The 22,346-nt window shown below is 40.3% G+C and overlaps 1 protein-coding gene across 1 annotated transcript; it reads left to right on the plus strand.

Moving 5' to 3' along the window:
• Positions 1-218: 218 nt before the first annotated feature.
• LOC308381195 (interferon-induced GTP-binding protein Mx2-like) lies at positions 219-16,639 on the plus strand (the record flags this gene model as incomplete). Its single annotated transcript, XM_080858714.1, has 24 exons — positions 219-417; positions 560-697; positions 868-1,022; positions 1,128-1,266; positions 1,391-1,589; positions 1,810-1,888; positions 2,458-2,580; positions 5,286-5,418; positions 5,843-6,001; positions 6,194-6,270; positions 6,514-6,696; positions 6,824-7,038; positions 10,818-11,014; positions 12,287-12,424; positions 12,781-12,935; positions 13,150-13,288; positions 13,383-13,581; positions 13,789-13,867; positions 14,770-14,892; positions 15,129-15,261; positions 15,463-15,621; positions 15,764-15,840; positions 16,050-16,268; positions 16,415-16,639. The coding sequence occupies 24 exons, from the start codon at positions 219-221 to the stop codon at positions 16,637-16,639; spliced, it is 3,642 nt and encodes a 1,213-aa protein (XP_080714840.1).
• Positions 16,640-22,346: the final 5,707 nt, after the last annotated feature.

Below are 22,346 nucleotides of genomic sequence, written 5' to 3' on the forward strand. Positions count from 1 at the left end.
TAAAGATCTTTATTGTTTCCCAGACCTGTTCCTTAACAGCTGCTGACAGCATGTAATATTCTACTTCAGTTGACCTACAAATGTACCTTTCGGTTTGTTTTGTACGCCCTTTATAAGCAGCCAAATGTAGAATAAACACACAGACTCTTCCATTAGCTCAGTTCAGCAAGGTGGCCACGATCCTCTACTTCTTTGTATGAGGCGAAGGCAAACTCAAGATGGCACATTCTGAAGGTCTGTTCCACAGCTACTGGGATAAGCAGATTCGGCCTTTGATAGACGTCATTGACACACTCCGTCTCATGGGCATTGATGAAGATCTGGCCCTGCCAGCAATTGCTGTGATCGGAGACCAGAGCTCAGGGAAGAGCTCCGTGTTGGAGGCGTTGTCTGGAGTAGGACTCCCCAGAGGCAGCGGTGAGAAGATAGTTTCATTCATTTAGCAGGCGCTTTTATTCTGAGTGACTTACAGTACAGATATCCCATATATATGTATATATCTCATTAGTAACTACATTACGACTTGTATGAAGCATTGCCATGGCTATTTCTCCTTCAGGTATCATCACACGATGCCCACTGGAGCTGAAGTTGAGAAAGTTAAATCCAGGGAAGAAATGGAAAGCCATCATCTCCTACGAAGACACAAGTATCGAATTTGATGACCCCTCTCTGGTTGAGGGCCATGTCATAGATGGTGAGATAACAATGAACGGTTCAGAGGGCAGTAACAATGGGATACTGTCATATTTTTTGAAAACCTTAAAAAGAAAATGTAATATATTTTTTTTAAAGTAGTGAATAATATTGAAAATCAAACGGAATTGCATTTTGATGACAATTTTGAACTCAACTTCTTTCCCAAAGCCCAGGATGTTTTGGCAGGAGAGGGCGTTGGGATCTGTAGTACCCTGATTCATCTGGAGATTAGGTCTCCCGATGTGTGTGATCTGACTCTGATTGATTTGCCGGGGATCACCAGAGTTCCAGTGCAAGGTCAACCAGAAGACATTTCGGTCCAGGTAAAGAAGAATTTTGTAAAAGTAATTTTTTTTTTAAACTTAAAACTTTCAAACATGCAAACTGATTGTGGACTCGTATGTTTTTTTATTTTGTTTCTCATGAAGATAAAAAAGCTCATATTGCACTTTATTGAGAAGAGTGAAACAATCAACTTGGTGGTGGTTCCATGTAATGTTGACATAGCAACCACTGAAGCTCTCAGAATGGCCCAGGAAGTAGATCCAGAAGGGAAAAGGACTTTGGGTGAGAACATTGTAAAATAAGATATTTCCCTCTCTCTCTCTCTTCCATTACTATTAATTATAATGAAGTGAATAATATTATTAAGGAGTTTTGTTTCTTACTCCGTATACTCTCAAATGTGCAGGCATTCTGACAAAGCCAGACCTTGTGGATCATGGAACTGAAGGAAGTATTTTAGCCATTGCTCTAAACCATGTTATCCCACTCAGAAAGGGATATATGATGGTGAAATGCCGGGGGCAGCAGCAAATATATGACAAGTTATCCCTGGCTGAAGCCACCAGGATGGAGAAGGATTTTTTCAAACATCACCATTTTTTTAGGCAAGTTGGTTTTCTTTAAGAGGATTATATCTATTGAGAATGAATAAAGAATGACTATAATGATGACTGTAATGTCTAGTAAACCTACTGAGAATTTGATGTATCAAAAATGTTTTATTTACTGTGAATTCATTTTTTTAATGAAGTGATAAGCAAAAGAGCAATTCAGTAGCCCCTTATACATGCGTCAATGAAATACAGTTTCATTATCAACTCACAGCTCTCTTCTTAATGAGGGGAAAGCCACAACTGAGTTCCTTGCTGCCGAACTGACTCGTGAGCTGGTGACACATATCAAAGTGAGTAGTGAGGCTGAAGAGCAGAGTCATTCACAACAGCAGACACACCATATGGTGGATGGACGAATTATAATCACTTTAGAAATTGTATACTGTGACACAAAATATTTTTTATATACTGTATCTTTATAGATGTGTGGTATAAAATATATGCAGCATTGATAGGCACAGAAACTAGGCACAGAACCTAGGCACAAAAACAAGGCACAGTAACTAAGCACAAAAACTGTATCCACACATAGACATACATCAATCTTCACCTCATAGCAGGGAAGTGTTTTCTTATGCCAGTCCAATAGTTCACTGTGCTCCTCCAATGCCTCTCTCAAAAGCTTCCTTATACCTGTCTCTCCACCCCCTCCTCTTGGAATGAGGCCCTCTTAAAACAGGGCAGCCCATTTGGATAAATTGGTTCAATTGGGTCCAAACATTGATGCGGGGGAGCCCGGACCCAACCATTGTGGTGGGGGAGTCCACCACGCATTAGTGGCAAACTCACAGTGTGAAGGGGGGAGATTAACTTTCTCACATTGTGTATGTGTGTGTTTGTCTGTATGTGAATTTGTCAGGATTCTCTTCCAAGATTGTCTCATCAGGTGAATATGATGCTAGCTGAGGTGAAGAGACTCTTGAGTCTTTACAAGGGAGGTCCCCCTCAGGATCCCCAGTTGAAGAAAGAGTTCTTTATTGATGTGAGTAATGGTCCATTAGGACACTGATAGTTTTGATTGTTGAAATAAAAGTTCTTAACTAGTTAACTCATTCTGTATCATTGGTTACATGCATTTGTCAATACTAAGTTTTTAAGTTTCAAAATATAATCTTTGATAAAAGGTTTAGTGACAGTACAATGTGTCACGGAACAGATCGGGGACCTCGGAAGTTTCAAGAAACAGTGTTTATTTGCGGATGGAGCAATATAGCACAGCAAACACAGGATCCAAAAGGCCACACAGGGAACAGTCCAGCCCAGGGGCGAAGGCTCAAGGCGCTGCCTTAACTAAAGCGCGAGTTCACACGAACACATAACAGAAAACAAAGAGGCAACCTTTGGCTGAAAATAAACTATAACTATAAAAAACCGGAAGGTAAACAAAACACGAGTCAAACTCGGAAACGGGGTAAGCTTAACTGAGAGGGATACAAAAACGGAAACAAAGCAGATTCTCAAAACGTGACCGACGCAAATTCTCTTGAGGAACGCAGGCTGACTGAGGCTGAGGTGCTATGCACACGAAGTCTAGGGCCTCCGAATCGGATTTACTTTTCACACCAATCGAATCTTTTAGGTGCTATGCACACGAAGTCCAGGGCCTCCGAATCGGATTTACTTTTCACACCAATCGAATCTTTTAATTTCGTAAATACGGAGACTGGCAACGAGAGATTTGCGTAAACACGGAGGCAGCAGATTGTGGTGAACCGACTGTAGTACATACCTCACGCCTGTGGGTGGCGCTTTAGCGCTTTATTTACACAACTGAAAAAACGTGAAAAACCTAGAAGAAGGTACTTCACAGCACGAGGATAAACACATTACACAAGACATTCAAGCTCCAATTAACAACATTACATTATGATAGTTAATATCAGTGGTCAGACTAAAGGATATGCGAAAATGAATTCTTTTTTCTATTGATAATAAAGAGTTTGGAACAGTAACATGACATGTCTGTCATCCCATTTCCCATGATGCATTGCTCCGAGCATTTTACATACATTTATGAATAAAAAAGCAAATTAAATCGCTGGCCAATTTATATTTGTGGTCATGAAAGTTATGTTACGTCTGAATAAGAAGAATTAGATCAAGATAGGGGGCTAATCAAAAATCAGAAGACTGGGTTAATGTTAGTGAATTCGAGGCCCACCACGAGTAAGATTTTGAGGGAGAACAAGTTATATATATATTGGTTGGAGATGGCGAAAAGATCACGTGGGGCAGTGACGTCATCAGGTTGCGTGAAACCGTGCAGACGAACACCAGCCCCCGTACCGATTCAAATCTACTCACTTTCTACCCCGGACTGCGATCGTTGCGGAAACAAGGTGCGGATAGAGAGTGTTCGTATGTATGATAGGGCTATCTGTATTAGCTATCCGTATCAGATTGACAAACTAGGCTCCATGTAAACGACCTCTTAATTTCGTAAATACGGAGGCTGGCAACGAGAGATTTGCGTAAACACGGAGGCAGCAGATTGTGGTGAACCGACTGTAGTACATACCTCACGCCTGTGGGTGGCGCTTTAGCGCTTTATTTACACAACTGAAAAAACGTGAAAAACCTAGAAGAAGGTACTTCACAGCACGAGGATAAACACATTACACAAGACATTCAAGCTCCAATTAACAACATTACATTATGATAGTTAATATCAGTGGTCAGACTAAAGGGTATGCGAAAATTAATTATTTTTTCTATTGATAATAAAGAGTTTGGAACAGTAACATGACATGTCTGTCATCCCATTTCCCATGATGCATTGCTCCAAGCATTTTACATACATTTATGAATAAAAAAGCAATTAAATCGCTGGCCAATTTATATTTGTGGTCATGAAAGTTATGTTACGTCTGAATAAGAAGAATTAGATCAAGATAGGAGGCTAATCAAAAATCAGTAGGCTGGGTTAATGAGAGTGAATTCGAGGCCCACCACGAGTGAGATTTTGAGGGAGAACAAGGGATATAAATACTGGTTGGAGATCGCAAATTGATCACGTGGGGCAATGACGTCATCAGGTTGCGTGAAGCCGTGCAGACGAAACACCAGCCCCCGTACCGATTCAAATCTACTCACTTTCTACCCCGGACTGCGATCGTTGCGGAAACAAGGTGCGGATAGAGAGTGTTCGTATGTATGATAGGGCTATCTGTATTAGCTATCCGTATCAGATTGACAAACTAGACTCCATGTAAACGACCTCTGAGGTTATCCTTCGGGGGGTGAGCGCTCTAAGTGTAACGTGACACCAAACAGTCACCGACGCCGAGTGCAGGGAGTGGGAGGTATATAATTACTAATTATCTGAGTGCAAACGGGGTGCAGGTGATCGCGTATGCAGGTGTGAAATGATAAGTCCTAACGTGACTGTGAACGTGGTGCAAGTGCTCAAGGACGCAGGTGTGAATGATTCACCCTACCGTGACTATGAACGCGGTGGAGGTGAGTGAGGCTAGAGAGTCAGACAGGTGTAAGTGTTCGTGTTATTGCCGAAGTGCAGCTGGTGAACGTGTAGGTCGGGAAGAGTGAGTGAGCGAGCTGAAGGGGGCGTGGCCAGAGCTCCGCGGGGACCTGCAGTATGGGTTCCTTTTATTTATTATTTAATGCAATAAATTGGGCTGATTCTTCACAGTGTTACAGTTTTTTGGTAATGTTGCTGCTTTCTTACAGATCATATCACAGTTCAATGACAAGATCAAGAGCCTGGTGTCAGGTGAAGTTATCAATGATGAAAACCTGTATATTAGCCTTCGTTGCAAATTTGACACATTCAAATATGCCCTTGAAGCAAGCAAAGATTTATGTAAGTGCTAGAGAGTCCGTTCTATTAAACAACAAAATTATTTTTACAAATATATTACAAATACAGTACCAGTCAAAAGCTTGGACACACCTTCTCATTCAATGTTTTTTTTTTTTTTTTTTTACTATTTTCTACATCAAATATTAACGCTGAAGACATCAAAACTATAAAATAGCTTTAAATTTGATATATCTTTTAGATTATTACAAAGTAGCCACCTTTTGCTTGGATGACAGCTTTTGGCATTCTCTCAATCATGAAGTAGTCTGAGGTAGTAGTATATTTTTGACTGGTACTGTACATGACAAAAAAACATGGATGTACTACTTATATAACAATATTGACACATTATAATTCATGGAATTAAATAAGACGTATTGTATAAATTTGCTGACCTAAAAAAAATGAAATTGTACAATAACAGTTGCCAAAGAAGTGGAGAAAGTTGTTGCAGACTATGATGTAAAGTACAGAGGAAGAGAATTACCTGCTTTTAGTGACTGGCGAGTCTATGGCAAAACGGTACAGACACTGGTGAAGGAACAACAGCACCCTGCCCTGGCAACTTTGTACCTCATCAAAGGTGACTATTTATTTTCTCCTGAAATATTCCCCTCCTCCTATGCATCTCAACCAACTGGTGTGCATTTTTTTTTTCAATTTTGTTTTAACGTTTCTCTATCTCCTGAATTTGAAATGTGTTGCCTTGTTTTCTTTTTGTGGTAAATTAATCACGATCATGAAGGCTGTGATAGAGTTTATACATTTCTACCAGATATCATCCAAGAGCAGTTTACAGATATCTCAAGAGCATCCTTCTCAAACTATCCTTTCCTCCGACGCTTCTCAGTGGTGATTATGACTTACTCACTTATCTTGAATCTGCAGAATAGCATTCATCTTAGCAGTCATCCACAGTTAAGGCACCAATTATGTGGAATATGTAAAGACTTTAAACTTATATTATAATTATGTATTGATAGCTGACACTGCTTCTTTATTATTATAAATTAATCATTATTTTAAATCATTATTGTCTCTGGTGGGTAAAAAGTAAATAATTCATCACACAAAAATGTCATCACTCCCTGATAGAAAAAAATAGAAGAAATCCAGGCGATACAAGAGGCCATAGTGAAGGAGAGAATCCATGAGCAGTTCAAGATGGAGCAGCTGGTCTACACACAGGATAGCATCTTAAAGGAGAGATTGGGTGATAATTTCGCTGAACTGGACAGCAGGGGGAACTACCCCATGATTCTTAAAGAATATTATGAGGTATTGTCTCACAAAGAATTAAATAGTTTTGAAAAAGATATTCACCAAATGAAACTTGTGTTTTTGTCAAGATGTAAGGAGAAACTTGCTCTCTCTCTCGCTCTCTTTCTCTGCCCCACCCTCTCAGATTGTAGTCAAGCGCCTGGCAGACCAGATCCCCATGCTGATCCAGCACTTCTTGCTGCACGAGTCAGCGCACCTTCTCTGCCTCAATGTGCTGGGTCTCATGGACTCTGCCAACCTGGATGAGTGTCTGGACGAGGACACGGAGTGCAGCCACCGCCGCAAGGAGCTGCAGAACCGCATGGAGCGCCTCATCTTCGCTCACGAGAAGCTCAGTTACTTCTCCTGAACAGATCATGATCGTTCCACATCCCTGCTGATATATCGTTGTTACGGTGAATTGAGGTGTGAAGAACAGTTGTGGGTATCAGTTGTTCAGTTGTTATTTCTATTCGCAAAAATTACTTGCATTTCTCATATCTGGAAAGCCCATATAGTATTCACAAACAGTCAATAGAAAGAGTTTCTCTTCTCTGTGTATATGTTTCTGTAAGAGTATCAGTTCATGAATGCAGTTTCCAGTCAGGAACTGTGTGCGTTATTCTTGCATCATGGGACATAACCACATAACAAGTGTCACATGAGGAAATCACTCCAACTTTAATCAAGTAAAATCTCAGGTAAATTAAGTTCAAATGTTTGGTTAAAACATGAGGAAAACTAGAGCATGTAATGGTGAATGACAATGACCAGATTAAAAAGACAAGATCAAATCAATCACACTCTTCCCCTGGATATGGTTACTGTCAGTGAAACAACTCCAGAGCTTCTGTACGTTTCATTTCTACCCTGACAGCTGATACCTTAGTTGTAATAAGGTTAAATTAATTAAACTAAATTAAATGAATCCTACATTTTGCAATCAATTACTCTTCCATGCTTAATGTGACAATGGCAAAAAAGATTTCCCTAATTCATATAATTTTGGTCACATGTAAAACACATTAAACATTTGTTTTGTTTTTATAATTATTTTCAGTTGTGGCATTCATCATGGAATAGGCCGAGTTGATGTATTCTCTATTCTGTGACAGCTGTGACTGGTGCTTGTTTTGCTTAAAAATCCATGTTGATATTTAAATGATTTATTTTGAGATGACGTGGTTATAGCATTATGAATTGTATGAATCAAAAGTGGAATCTTTTGTAAACAGTTTCACCCAGGCCTACACAGCTGAGCTGTCTCCTGCTAAAATGGAGGAGGACTTCAGACAGGAGCACACATGACCACACACATTTCTGTATGGTAGGCACTTTAATGGCAGGCTATGCTGCTTAGAATAGGGCTCATGACACTATCACTGCAACAGACACCTCAGTGGTTGGACTGGGTGCCACAAAAGTTGAAGGGGTTGGCTGTGGCAAGCTGTGTGTCAGTCAGTAGCTGAGCTTCCATCCAACACGACATTTAAGCATATGCAATTTGATGACAATTGCAAGCATTTACGGTCAGGATTTCTTATTTAAAAAGGTCAAAATCAAATAAAAGTCCTGCGCATGTTGACCATTCTGCAAGCAGAGGTTTGAGTGCAGAGTAGGTCCACACCCTGTCCTCTACTGCCCCCTATAGGTTCTTTCTTTTTAGATCAATTTACCTGAGCGCAAGAACATCACAGCAATTCTCAAAAAGACTGAGTTATTTATTTTACAGTTAAACAACCAACAGGAAAGCTCATGAAAAAGAAGAGCAGTAACCATAGAAGCACTAGATTGGTTTAAAGTGCTACATGCGAATTGATAAAAAGTGTATTCAATTACTTAATATACAAATAGTGCCAATCAGCTGTACACCCAAAAGTTAGACACAGCAATTCCACACGTGTACAAAAGTTAATAAATTATTCCATAAATATCACTGTCATATTGACTAAATACAAGTACAACATCTTATATTTATCCAAACCGCACAACACCGTTATTGACACTTTTAAATTAAGGCTAGATATAGGCTACCAACCTCCCATTGCTCCATGACAGCAAAGGCAATGAAACTATTCCTTACCCTCACCCACACACACGTTCACGCTGGAAATGCTGGGAAAGCGGTTAACACACCTCAGAGCCTTTCATTCCAAACACACTAACCCCAGAAGAACAGAAAGAAACACCGGAAAATAATACACACAAGGATGCGACAAAGGTTGATGGAAACGGCTTTTTTCCTCAGCAACAATTTGATCAGGTGTTTTGGGGTGAAGCCGTTTTTAATTCGCATAACACAACTGATGGAAACGCGCACTGATGTACACGTTTGTTCTGCCGAATGTTCATGAACAAGTCCGAGCGGACAACAAGATGCGTCAACTCAACTCTGCCACCTTGTGGACACAGGAGGGAATTACAATTGAAAGAATGCGTTTCAGACAGACCGACCGACCGACAGACGGACGGACATACCCTCTTATAGAGATGCCGGACGCATCTAAAAAGTATAAAAGATGCAAATGAGTGGAATGAAAACCCAGTTTTTGACTTTCAAGATTTAATGCGAATTTCAAAAGTTAGGAAATACCAAAAGTAGTGACGGAAAGAAAACTGGAGACTTGTAAATAGCCTGGGTGCCATCCGTTTGTATGCGTTCCACTGATTGCTGCCTTCTCGTTTGTTCAGCGATCAGTGGAACGCGTACCCAGGGTAACTTGTAAAGGCTTGACTATACATTAAATGACAAACTTAGTTTTTCACGTTTAAAAAATAAAGAAACTAAACCCAAGTGTGGGTTTATGTTGGGATCCCTTTTCCCGTAAATGCCAACGCTGGTGTCGATGCCAACGTTGGTGTCGACGCTTGTCAGACATTGCCAGGGGCCGTTGGCCTGTAAACAACTCTGGAAATTCCTCAGACTTTCCCTGAGTTTTAAAATATTCTTTCAGTTGCGTATGCGTAGACCAAGGGGAGTCATTGAAGAGTAGCCTACACTATATATTGACTGGTCAAATATAGATTGGACACAGCAACTTTTTATGGATTTGAGTCACACAACTAGTCGGCGTTTTAATTACTTGTTCAGATTTGAAATCCCTTAATAGAGATGCGTTTTTCTTTGTGTTAACCCACTTTAGGAAGAAAATCAAAACAGAATTTGAGAAAACGTAAAAAGAGGAAACAGTTTATTTTAAGTTCTGCACAGTTAGGTCTCAGCCATTCTGTACAACTGTTTGTATGGGTCAGGTGAAGTGGAATAACCTTAACATGATTTAACAGTGTTACATTGTTACATTGTTCCTTATATTGCACACAGGAAAACCACCCCCTTTGTCTGAGTCAAAACACACAAGGCAGCCTTTCAAAGCGGTAAGCATATACTGACATCAATATATATACCTACTTCAGCCAACACTCTGGCAAACAAACCATACCACAAATCTATACACACCTACTGTATACAATCAATTGATGAATGATGACCTTCTGTGTTTGTAACTTAAGTATAACAACATGGTCTAAATCGCATCACATCACCATTAGCAATTATGGTCACAGTGACCTTAAAGCATACAGAACTCGGAACAACAATTGTCTGGGTTCAATATATTTTTTGAAACTAAAGACATGTAGTACCATGTTCATGAGCTTGAACAGTCTACCACAGGTGTTATTCATTTTTTTGGCTCTGGCAGGGGTAACAAGAAAGAAACAAACATCACAGTGAATCAATTCTGGAAATTCCAAGAATTTCTTTTGGTTTCATTATTACATACTGGGCTATATATGAGCAGGGGAAATTGACTGTCCACACTGATGTTCAGAGAGCTGAGAGAAGTTGGGTGAGTCAAATTAGGTTTGCTAACAGAATAATTTGCTTTGATGAGACCCATTTACAGATTTCAAATATTAATAAAGGAATATTTGTGTCTGTGTGTCTTTAAAATGCAAACTGTTAATTTCGTTCCAGAACAATGGACCAGTGGAGTGATGAAGAAATCCTTTCTTATGCTGAAGAGAAGCCAGTGAAAGCGTATGCATTATTACATTCTCTTTCAATAACACATTGATGTGACGTGATTCACCTGCATGTTCTGATAGTGTTATGTTTTTTTCTCTTTCTCTAACTTCAGTAAAGAAATGGAGGGAGTCTTTCATAGCCATTTGAGTGAGCGGGTTCGACCCTATCTAGACCTCATCGACTCACTGCGTCTGATGGGCATCGATGAGGATCTGGCCCTGCCGGCAATAGCTGTGATCGGAGACCAGAGCTCAGGGAAGAGCTCCGTGCTGGAGGCGCTGTCTGGAGTGGGACTGCCCAGAGGGAGCGGTGAGATCATGTTGCCAGATTTAGCTCAGTCTTTGTAAACACATGCACAGTGCACACAGACAGCGGGATAAATGGAAACACTCCCCCCCCCCCCCCCCCCCCCCCCAAAGAATATCCTATTTGTTCAATTGTGTTTGGAAAGATAATTCCTGATTTGCCGTGGTTTGGGCAGGTTTGCTATCAAACATACCATTAAAATACTAGTAGGCATCATGAGAGGAAAAAAGTTTTTATGCTGCATCAGTGTTACGTGTGTTTGTACTTACTCACTGTTCTTATGCTGCATCAGTGTTACGTGTGTTTGTGCTTACTCACTGTTCTTATGCTGCATCAGTGTTACGTGTGTTTGTGCTTACTCACTGTTCTTATGCTGCATCAGTGTTACGTGTGTTTGTGCTTACTCACTGTTCTTATGCTGCATCAGTGTTACGTGTGTTTGTGCTTACTCACTGTTCTTATGCTGCATCAGTGTTACGTGTGTTTGTGCTTACTCACTGTTCTTATGCTGCATCAGTGTTACGTGTGTTTGTGCTTACTCACTGTTCTTATGCTGCATCAGTGTTACGTGTGTTTGTGCTTACTCACTGTTCTTATGCTGCATCAGTGTTACGTGTGTTTGTGCTTACTCACTGTTCTTATGCTGCATCAGTGTTACGTGTGTTTGTGCTTACTCACTGTTCTTATGCTGCATCAGTGTTACGTGTGTTTGTGCTTACTCACTGTTCTTATGCTGCATCAGTGTTACCTGTCTTTGTGCTTACTCACTGTTCTTATGCTGCATCAGTGTTACGTGTGTTTGTGCTTACTCACTGTTCTTATGCTGCATCAGTGGTATATGTGTTTGTGCTTACTCACTGTTCTTATGCTGCATCAGTGTTACGTGTGTTTGTACTTACTCACTGTTCTTATGCTGCATCAGTGTTATGTGTGTTTGTACTTACTCACTGTTCTTATGCTGCATCAGTGTTATGTGTGTTTGTACTTACTCACTGTTCTTATGCTGCATCAGTGTTACGTGTGTTTGTACTTACTCACTGTTCTTATGCTGCATCAGTGTTACATGTGTTTGTACTTACTCACTGTTCTTATGCTGCATCAGTGTTACATGTGTTTGTACTTACTCACTGTTCTTATGCTGCATTAGTGTTACATGTGTTTGTGCTTACTCACTGTTCTTATGCTGCATCAGTGTTACATGTATTTATACATACTCACAGTTTGGACATGAATTCTTTACAAGTACTTATTTCAGAAGTGGCTCTTTTCCCTCAGGTATTGTGACTCGATGCCCACTGATGCTGAAGCTGAGGAAGCTGAAGGGAGGGTTACAGTGGAAGGGCATCATCTCCTACAAAGACACAACTACTGAGTTCACTGACCCCTCTCTGGTTGAGGAATATGTCACTGCTGGTAAGATGAAGGATGTATTGCACCTGCACTGGCTAGTGTTATCTATTGACATAAGGAGTTTGCTTGGAAAACTAACAGACATGCATTCAGTCATTTATGGTGTAAAAGAAAGATAAAACCAATGGGTGGTTGCAAAGGTGATTACAAATATAGACATTCTACCTTTTAGACATTTTATGACCCAGACACTGACTGATAATATTCAACTTGCCTGATTTGTCCAAGAAGTCAGGAATTAAAGTGAATGTATACTGTATATATATATATATAATTAAGCATTAATCTTTACCCTTAATGTCAAAAATGTAAACTGATTCATGACACCATCACACTCGCTACTTCAATGTCTCCACTAGCCCAGAATGACTTGGCTGGAGAGGGTGTCAGGATCTGTGACGAACTGATCACTCTGGAGATCATGTCTCCTGATGTGTGTGACCTCACTCTGATTGATTTGCCTGGCATTGCCCGTGTCCCTATTAAAGGGCAACCGGAGGATATTGGAGAACAGGTGAGGGGAAGAAAATGTTTAAGTAAAATTATAATCAAAACTTGATTCATTGTGTTGATGGAATATCACGGATTTATGTTGTAAAACCTGTTTATATGTGGACATGCTATGCTGTGGTGACCCAAGACTAGCTGATGGGAATTAAATATACTGTATCTATTTCAATGTTGAAAAAGCTTGATAAAATACACCTTCTTAATTTTGTCTGTTAAAGATCAGAAGGCTCATTCTCAGCTATATTGAGAAGAGTGAAACAATCAACTTGGTGGTGGTCCCATGTAATGTTGACATAGCAACAACTGAGGCTCTCAGAATGGCCCAGGAAGTGGATCCAGAAGGGAAAAGGACTCTGGGTAATACATTTTTTAAAACTGGTTATTAATATCCCCTTCAAATTGTATGAATGTATCCTATAATCTGAAGGTTTTAATTGATTTGTTTTTACAGCTATTCTGACTAAGCCAGACCTTGTAGATCATGGCACAGAAAAGAACATTTTGGAGATTGTTCACAATGAAGTCATTCCACTAAGAAAAGGCTACATAGTTGTGAAATGTCGTGGTCAGCAGCAAATCCAGGAGAGGGTACCTTTAGCTGAGGCTACCAAGATGGAGAGAGATTTCTTCAGACAAAACAAGTACTTCAGGTAAATGGTGGCCTACTCTGCAAATATTCATGTATTGTCCCTGAAAACCACTCAAATTGGACTGAATCAAGTTGGATGATTGTAAATGAAGTCCTCCAAGATTCAAGCTCTTATAAAGATATATATTGATTGGTATACATTATTTCTATTAATGTGCCCGTAAAAATATTTTCTTGAAATTTTCGTGAAATTATTTTTGCCTCACAGCTGTCTTCTTAATGAAGAAAAGGCCACAACCCAAATCCTTGCCACTAAACTGACCCAGGACCTGGTGGGCCACATCAAAGTAAGTACTTAACAGAACCACCACTTATGACAAAAGATTCTTGTGATGAAGTAGCTATTGTTCAGAGAATGACTGCGCAATTGTGGATTGTGGAAGACCACATAGGACCTGAATGGTTGGTCACACAACAAGAAAACGGGTGACTTGAAAGTTGGTCATGCATTAAAAACATGGCACACAATCGTGTCTGCAATAGTGACATTTAAATCAGGACATAGAACTAGGGAGATAATATCGGATGCAGCGGGAATGTTGCCTAGACACTACATATGGCTAACACTGTAGTAGTACATGCCATTTAATCAGACAGTGGTTCCCAAAGTAAGGGGCGAGACCCCTAGTGGAGGTGCGCAGAGTGACAGCAAAAGGATTCCATACAGTATAGTAGCCTAAAAGTAACCTATAAGTGATGAGTTTATAGCCTAATTTATACTTACATAATATGGTCAGGGCCTACCATTTAGCCTTTATGTTAGAAAGGATAGCTAGCCTAATTATTAATAAAAAGGATGTGCCTATCATGAACACTGTAATTTTTATTTTCCTTATCAACATCATTGCCTTTTTTTCATTATCATAGGGGAACAAGACTCTTAGTGCCATCTAGTGGTATTGAGCCAGTAAAGCATTTCATCCTTGAGAGTAGTTGGTTTGAGATGTGATATGATTTTAGACTTTTTTCTCTTTTGAATCTCACTTCATGCAAGTTTAAATTTAATTTTGTACTTGCTTGAATCTGTTTGTATCTTCCTTGAGTATGTGTGAGTATCTGTTTATTAATTTTTGTGTGTGTGTGTGTGTGTGTGTGTGTGTGTGTGTGTGTGTTTGTGTGTGTGTGTGTGTGTGTGTGTGTGTGTGTGTGTGTGTGTGTTTGTGTGTGTGTGTGTCTGTGTGTGTTTCAGAACTCTCTGCCAACACTGTCAGAGCAGATTAAAAAGGAGCTCTGGGAGTCAAGGAAACACTTGAGTGAATGTGTAGGGGGTCCTCCCATAGATCCCCATATAAGGAAAACCTTTCTCATTGATGTGAGTATTGCACTTAACAGTAGGCTAACATAACCTGTAACACTTTTTATGATAGTCTCTTTGTGAACAGTCCAGAGCAAAAGATACATAATGACTGCTAATAAGCATAAGTAATAAAAAAAAAAGTCAGTCTATATTTCATTTTAGAGCATAGATCATCACACTAACAATGAAGAAGTAAGATCATCCCCAATGGAATTGCTGTTCCTCAAACAAAAGATTTTATCTCATCACAGACCTTAACCCAGTTCAATGACAAGATCAACCGATTGGCAGCTGGTGAGGTTGTCAATGATGAAAACCTATTTGTGCTACTGCGGATTCATTTTCAGGAGTGGAAAGATGAACTTGAGAACAGTCAAAAAACATGTGAGTGCTACGAACACAAGATAATATCTATCTATACCTCTATTCTTGGAATGTTCTTCACTATCAAGAACAACTGGAAACAAAACAAAAACAATACATTCTTTAGTGTTGTTGCTCTGTTGTTTGCTGTGGAACTTTTTGAAATTGTAAAGTAATTTTGTTAATGGATGAATACTACTTTGATGTGCTTTACAACAACAGACTCTCAGGTGGTACAGGAGGTGGTGAAAGAGTATGACCAGAAGCACAGAGGAAGAGAGCTCCCTGGTTTCAGCGACTACAAAGTGTTTGAAATGGTCGTCCAGAAACTGGTGATGATACTAGTGGGCCCTGCGCTAGACACTTTGAAAGTCATCAGAGGTATGAACCAAAATGATTCAGAATTCTTTATATCATTTATTGCTTTCTTAGAGAAACACTAACTGTGTATACAAATTGAATTGCTCAGTCTGTCAAGAGTGATAATGTAGTTGAGATAACAGAGATTTTTCTTCTTTTGTAGAAACAGTTGAGAAGCAGTTCAGTGATGTCTCAAAAACCATCTTCTCAAACTATCCTTTCCTCCAGTGTGTCACAATGGTACATTTCAAATCTAATAAAATGAAAACATCCAATTAAATGTAGTCACCTTTGTTCATCAGTATCACCCTTTCACATAATTTTACTGTTTTATTGGTAAAGAGCTCAGCCAGTGATGACTTTTTCACATTCCGTACTGTTGTTCAGGGCTTAACTCTCAGCCCTGTCACACAAACGCTCTCGTTTCATGCCATTTCCTGTGATCTCAGAACAAGATAGACAAAATCCAGTCAAGACAGGAGGCCAAAGTGGAGGAAAGAATCCGGGAGCAGTTTGAGATGGAGCAGCTGGTCTACACCCAGGACAGCATCTACTTCAAGACCCTGAAGAAAGCCGGCGCCCCTGTTGAGGGAGACGCCTCTACTGTGAACTGTGCTGAATTCGACAGCAGGAGCAAATACCCTGAGATGCTTCAGGCATACTATGAGGTACAGTTTCACCATTGCGTTTGAAACTTAAATGAATAGTTGACTGTGTTAGAAAGTAAAGTTTTTTCATGTGATTAAAAGATGACCAATCTGCTTTCTCAGCTAACCCTACTTGGTTCTCTCTCCTTCTGCTTTTCCCTTCTCAGATAGTGATTCAGCGCCTGGCAGACCAGATCCCCATGCTGATCCAGTTCTTCTTACTGAAGGAGTCAGCGCGGGTGCTGAGCAGTGAGATGCTGGGCCTCATGGAAGGGGTGGACGTGGACAAGGCCCTGTGTGAGGGTTCGGACTGCAGCCGCCGCCGCAACGACCTGCAAAGCCGCATCGAGCGCCTCAGCCTCGCCCAGGAGAAACTCAGCCATTTCCTCTGAAGAGTCGAGCCATTGACATGTGACTGTTGTTGTTGTGATCCATCTTTTGTTAGCAAAACATGATATCAAATTGTCTGTTCAATGAAATACTTTTTTAAGGTAACAAAACGCGTTTATACTTTTTTTATGGCCACGGATCATACACCCCCTTAGCCTACATGAATAGTTGTGTTTGGGTCATTAACTGTGACGGAACCAAACATTGCTGTTTTCCTGTTGTCCTGTTCCTGTCCTGCTGTTGCTTTTTTCATTTAAACTTACAAATGTTACAGTCAAGCATATTCAGTCAGTGCTTCATTGTATGAGCTGCGAAAGTTGCAAAATTCCCTGCCCCTAAAAGACTGTGAGAGGGTGGTCCATGCTTTCATATAATCCTGATTCAACTGTTTTCAATGCACTGTACTTGTGGTAAAAAAAACTTTCAGGCAACACAGTTGTGAGACTGCAGCTTTATTCACGGCACCAGGGAAAGTTACAACCACCACAAGGGTCAAGCTGACCAAACTACTTAAAAATTACTTGAGGGGGGTTTCACAATTTACTATATAAATCCTTCTATCTTCAAATTGTTGTAATCACATGCGTCATCCAATGGTGTCAATTATGTATGTCAGCATCCTTTCCTGTGATCGTTTCGGCCAGGCATGTTAAATTGTAGGCTATTTCTGCCTAAGCAAGGTCCCCATGGTCCTGCTAATATGTTACAACAAGGAATTTGTGTATGCACCAAAATGCATAATGTAGTCATAAGACCTCAAGGACAGAAAGGAAGAGCATATCTTTCAAACTTCCACCAAGAATCTTAATGTGTAAAATGCAAAAATGAACCCACAGAACCAGTGCAAAGAGGTAAGAACAGGTGAGGTGAGATATTTTCAGACTTTTTAGTTCTAGTAAGTGTGCGAGCGGCAGCATTCTGTATTAGTTGGAGGCTCTTAACTGAGCTGTTGCTATATCCAGACAGGAGAACATTGCATTGTAGTCTAGCCAAGAAGTAATAAAAGTGTTTTTCTGCATATTGAAGGGACTTTTCTGAATTTGGCAATATTGCGTAGATGGAAGAAGGATGTCATTGAGATCTGTTTTATGTGTGAGTCGAATAAGAGGTCTTTATCGATAATTACATCAAGATCTTTAAGACTTGTGTTGGTTGGTAGTGAGATGCCATTGAGTGTGGGTGGATGACTGGATAGTGTCAATCTCATGTTTAGGGCCAACAATCATAACCTCAGTTTCATCACTGTTAAAGGCGCCCGAGGCAACATTAGAGGCTTGAGACTCGAAAAATAAACGTTCAATTTCTAGTCTTTTTTACACGTAGTTAGTTTCAATAACTCCATACCATTACATATCGACATTCAAGGAGCAAAGATGAGACGTCGTTGTGTGGTGAGAACTGATAGAAAATCGCGCTGCCAGCGCCGTGGGTGGGGAGAGGCCATTTTTTTTTCAAATCTTTATTTAATGGTTGCACCAATAAATAAAGGGCTACGCTCTTGCGGCTAGTTTTAGCGCTCTTGTTTGCGCCCAAAGTATCAAATAATGATGCAAATGTGCTAATATGGTGAAGTAAATGTCAATGTCATAAATATTGACTTATCCAGAATATTTCCATTTTGATGCCCTAATGTTGCTTTGGGCGCCTTTAAGGGGCAGGAAATTGTTGATCATCCATGCTTTGACATCTTTCAGGCTAATTTAAGTAGTTGTGTATTTCATCAGGTTTCATGGATAGGTTTAGTTGGGTGTCATCAGCATATCAATGGAAGTTAATGTCATGCTCCATTATTACAGCACCATAGGGCAGCATGCACAAAGAGAAGGGCAGAGATCCTGCTTAGCATGTCTGGACAGCGCAGAAACAAGTGAACAGGAACAGGAGTGACGGAAGAAGTAGAAGTGAGAAGTGAAAAGCCCACTCAGTGTTAGCTATAACTCATATGCAGACACCATGTTTTAAAAAATATCTCTTCATAAGGAAACATGGTTTTATCGACCACAGCAAGTTTCTTTGACCTTTTTTCAGAGCTTTATGCTATCATTCATTTGGGGTATGTAGGTAATCCAGCCTTTTGAAGGCAGTTCATCTTTTACATTTGTTGCTGTTGTGGTGGTCATAGACATCCATATACTTATACATACACATAATTTACCATACCAAGTGTACAACATCAAAAAGACAGACAAAACGTGGCAAAATGAATCATGTTAAATATGGATTTTATACATAAATGCGAATAAGATAACTATAATGTTAAAGCCTCCTTCACAGGTTTGGCTGGCTTGGCCAGTCTTCAATGGGGGAAGAAGCACAACCCATGGTCAATAGGTAGCGGTGCCAAACTTGCTTCAGGTTGACGTCCTTCATTTTGTTATCCCTCCTGGTTTTCTTTCCCTCTTTCTTCCCACTGCTTCTCTCAGCCTTCCTTGCCTTCTTTTCAGCCTTGGCAAGGGCTTTCAGCTGTTTCTTCTCCTCAGCCTTCCTGACCTTGATCTCCAGCTCCATGATCTGCTTCAGGTCGATTTGAGAGGCACTGCTGCTGTGAGCATCCTGAAGAAAGACATGATCAAAATCAAGAAGATCATGAATCTTTTGAAAATAATCTTCCAGATATAGTAGGCTTTCAAACAGTTGGTCAGGAAACTCAATCGCTCATATACAGTTGCCTTGACAAATCAGCATTGGGCCGTAGAAAAGAAAGAAAGTTCTAGTACCTGAGGAGCAACATCAGGGATGGCCTGATGTTTCGTCAAACACCACCATCTCTTGGATTTAATTTCCCTGCTCACTGCAGTTCCTCCCAGGTGTGTGGTAATCTGAAGGACAAAACACAAAGACATGGACATGTTAAAGAGATTTGGAAGCTTTCTAGACGCTTTCAATTAGTGGCCACTGTTGAGTGATGTTATCAGTCAAGTAGAATAGCAATAAAACATGTCTCACTGTCTGGCTTCTGAGCTCCTTCATCAGCTTTTCTCTGCTGACCACCACAGACATCACTTCAGACAGCAGGGCTTCCTCTCTCTCCTTCTTCTCTCTCTGCCACTCTGCTCTCTCCTGCACAAGCTCCCTCTCAAGAGCACAGACCTCCCTCTCGTGCTCCTCTCTCTGCTCTTGCAGGAGCTGCTGCATGTTCCTCCGGTCCTCCTCAAGAGCTGTGAAATACTCCCATACCTCCCTCAGATCAGAGGCCCTGTCCTCCAACTCCACCTGTTTTAGGGTGACCTCCTCCTTCATGTCCGCCACATCACTTTTCACCTCAACTCTCTCATCATCCAAACACCTTCTGATCTTTGACAGAGTTCCCTCAATGTCAGACTGGATGCCATTGCTGATGAAGTTCACAGGCGTGTTCACTTCAGCACCATCTCTCCTTGGTCTCTCTCTAATCTTCAAAAGAGCCTGCTCAATCAAGAGTTTGGAAGGGTGGTGTGGTTCCATCTTACTCAGACCGTCACCTTTCGCTCTCTCCATAATGGCTGATGGTGTGAGATTATTCATTTCTCTATCCATGAAGATATCTGTAGTCAGAGACAGAGTGGGCCTTAACTTAATTATTTGTTTACTTAAATATTGATTTACTCAGATAAATCCAAATAAAACAGAACAAAATAAGCAAGACTTTCTCGTTTTTACTTCTCATTAACCAAGGGGAGAACACAGTTTCAATGCACTCTGCTTTGAATTTATTAGGCTTTATATAGCGGGCATCGTCACCTCTGCTCACCCTCTACGCAATCATTTTCATTTTGTCGCTCTTGAAAAAGCGCTTATTATTGCTTACCTTTGAATCAGAAGATGGTCGTAAAATTGAATATTTGATTAATTCAACGTGGAAAATTGACCCAGAAGGTTGCTTGCAAGTCACTTTCTCAAAGTAGAATTCAAGAGAACTATTGGAATGTTTGCTTGTTTCTATGGTGTTCTGTGGCAAAGTAGAATTTTCAAACATGCCATCCTGATAGAACGTTCAGCAGTGACGGAACCGGAACATTCAAAATTAAACAAAATATTACGGCACTTAAAATAATGATACTGCTCTGATAATAGAGAGTAACAGATAAACAATAAAATCAAACTAATGAAGATGCAAGTCATTAAATTCAACCGTATTTTGTAGACATGGTAATGGTTGAGGTATTCAGCCTTTTGTATAAAGCAACTTATAAATAAACATCTATTTAAAATCAACATTTATTTGCAGCCAGTAAATACCCTGGCCACATCACAAAATATGGCAAAAAGAGCATCCATTTCTGTCTGGCCTTATGACAATCAATGTCTACAAATGTCCATGAATGAAGTGCACTGACAGCACTGACGGGCTGTTAGCATGTGTCCCAGGCCCTGACGATGCTCCATATGAATCAGTCTTTCGTGACCTATGGAAGAGCTACTGATAGGATATTTGTAAACTGTTTGATTGTGCGAGCAGAGCGTGTTTGTCAAGAGCTCTGGCCAGGGTCCTGAAACGGCTTTCCACGCGTGCACCCGCTTTTTCCATCAAAGAAAGCCACGTTGCGTAAGGCGAGGTGGTGGGATGAGAATGCGCTCCAAAGAAAGTGCTTCAGCCAGAGAGGCGAAGTATGTATGTGAAGTGTAGGCATGTCATATGAAGGGGCACGCTAAATTCATCACAACTCCGTAGCTTCCGTTTAGAATGCCAAAGGAGTTGTAGTTGCAGAAAGTGTGGATATTTTGTAGTGCAAAGTGTAGGCTACTGCAGGGTACATGATATAGAACATAATGTTTGATCTGTATTACTCCCTAACCTAGGATCTCAGTAAAGTATCAATGTTTCCCATAGAAATATATTTTTAAATCTTGTATTTGGTTGTTCATTTTATATCGCTTTGTTTCAACTTGGTCTAGCTTCCAAAAACATGTAATGGGTGTGAATATAAACATGTAGTAGAGAAACTAATATAATAACTGTTAAAACAAAAGTAAAAACAGCAAAAATACAGATCATTTAAATGTTAAATGTGTTGCATAGGAAAGGGCCCAGGCACCCACTGTGCGGAGGCTGGTGGCTGGTATAGTGGCAGTGTAGGCCTACCGGCTGATGAAGACCGCAGGGAGGGAATCAGATGGAAAAGACCAATTTGGGAGACCTGGTTTGTATGACTGAAAAAAGAAAGGGTATACTGTCCAGGTAATGCCAAGACACTTCCTTTTTTTCTCTGACTCTCTTTAGAATCAGAGTGAAAATGGATCACCATTAACCTATGATTTGCATAAAACATCAGGAGTGTTTATCTCTTCACAGAAATGTTGAACTTCGAAACAGACAAGACTTGTGCAAGTGCTGCACACAAAAACTAATTTTACATAAAGTTTTTTGGAATTAAAATATTTTTAAAACAAAACAAAAACTTTCTGAAAGATTTTAAATGATATGATTACCAAGGGTGAATTCTCATCCTTTTACAAAGCAGATGCTCAAATGGTGCAGAATATGGCAATAGTATATGACCAGCAGCACAGAGGAAGAGAGCTCCCTGATTTTAGCGACTACAAAGTGTTTGAGATGGTCGTCCAGAGACTGGTGATGATAGTAGTGGGACCTTTAGACACTTTGCATCAGAGGGTAACTGTACAAAGCCCAATTAGTCACTTTCTCAACAAATGTTTTATTCCAGTTAGTAGGATGTTCGGAGGGCAAAGAAGTCCACGATGCGAAGCAGCAAGTATACGTTTCTTTTT

Source organism: Sprattus sprattus (genome assembly GCF_963457725.1).
Source record: "Sprattus sprattus genome assembly, chromosome: 2".
Classification (NCBI taxonomy): Eukaryota; Metazoa; Chordata; class Actinopteri; order Clupeiformes; family Clupeidae; genus Sprattus; species Sprattus sprattus.